Source organism: Tigriopus californicus, chromosome 9 (genome assembly GCF_007210705.1).
Source record: "Tigriopus californicus strain San Diego chromosome 9, Tcal_SD_v2.1, whole genome shotgun sequence".
NCBI lineage: Eukaryota > Metazoa > Arthropoda > Copepoda > Harpacticoida > Harpacticidae > Tigriopus > Tigriopus californicus.
The window spans coordinates 1285188-1286469 of record NC_081448.1 but is presented as its reverse complement, the minus strand read 5'-3'; the positions used below and the strand labels follow the sequence as shown (position 1 = coordinate 1286469).

At 41.8% G+C, this 1282-nt stretch overlaps 1 protein-coding gene across 1 annotated transcript in view; it reads left to right on the top strand.

Annotated features, from left to right (window-relative positions):
* Nucleotides 1-648, top strand: part of LOC131887299 (putative serine protease K12H4.7) — a 6031-nt gene extending 5383 nt beyond the window's left edge. The window contains exons 6-7 of the mRNA XM_059235874.1: nt 21-307; nt 370-648. Of these exons, the coding sequence (XP_059091857.1) occupies nt 21-307; nt 370-508 (426 nt within the window). The 3' untranslated portion in view covers nt 509-648. The remainder of the gene's footprint in view (nt 1-20; nt 308-369) is intronic.
* The last annotated feature ends 634 nt before the right edge of the window (nt 649-1282 follow it).

The following is a 1282-nucleotide window of genomic DNA, read 5'->3' as shown; positions in this document are numbered from 1 at the left end:
AAACCAATTGGGAAAGTGAGGCTGGGGTTGGAGGACGCCAATGGTTGTATCAGACTTGTACCGAGTTCGGTTGGTACCAATCCTCTGACCAACCTGGACACCCTTACACGCCGTACTTTCCCATTGAGTTTCTGGAGAAACAATGCACGGACATTTTTGGGTCCAAATATGACTTGGCCTTGCTGCAAAAGGGTATTGACCAGACCAACATCATGTACGGAGGCAAAGACATTCAAGTGAGCAATGTGATCTTTGTTCATGGATCGATAGACCCTTGGCATGCCATGGGCATAACCAAAGATATCAGGTAAAAAAACATAATCATAGTGATGATTTTGGGATACTCAAATGATACGTTTTGCCTTTTAGCGATCAAACCAAAGCCATCTTTATTCAAGGCACGGCCCATTGTGCTAATATGTACCCCGAGAGCCCTGAGGATCCACCCCAACTCAAAATGGCGAGAACGAAAATTTTCGGCATGATTCAAGATTGGCTGAAAGCTTAATCTTCGGAACTGACAAATGGACATCACTCAACCTAGGAGTTTCAAAGGAAAGTCTGCGCACTAAGAAACAAATCAGGGTTTCCCTCCATTTCTCCTCAATTCGTTTCTGTTAATAATAAAGTATTTCGCGTATGTCGCTATTTTTGAGCAAGGTTCCGATTCTCAATTGAAAAGCTCGATTGTGTTCAAATATTTCTTTTGTGAGTTTGGCTCGCTTAAATTTATGAATTAATGGCAAGCTTTGTCAAATTAAGTTGCTCGGCAAAAGGCTGCCACGAACTGAAACGAATCATCTTAATAAAGTACGGCAGCTTTTAAGCATTAGCATCCAACTTGATTCTGCTACAGTTGTTCCACGTTCATTGACGTCTTATACTAATCTAGATTTCAGAGAGCCTCTCACATTTACAGACGTCAGAGAGCGCACAATCTAACATAACTAACCTAAGGTCTCAATTCTTCAAGCACAATAAATTCAGAATGAATGCACTACATTATTTGCACTAGCACCTACCTACCTTCCTACTAGCTTATCATCGCTCACAGCAGTTATATTGATGTCAGTTCGCGCGAATCCGAATTCTCAAGAACATATTGAAAAGCTCTGGAGACACCTGATCTCTTTGACGTCATCCCTTTGACACAAGTTCAGGGAAAATCCACACTATCCATTCAAGTGTTAATTTGGAGAGACAGATATGGATTTGCACCCTCGACCTCTCTGGTACAACATCCTGACTGAACACTCCAAATGTAATGCTAGCATGCTGAGGA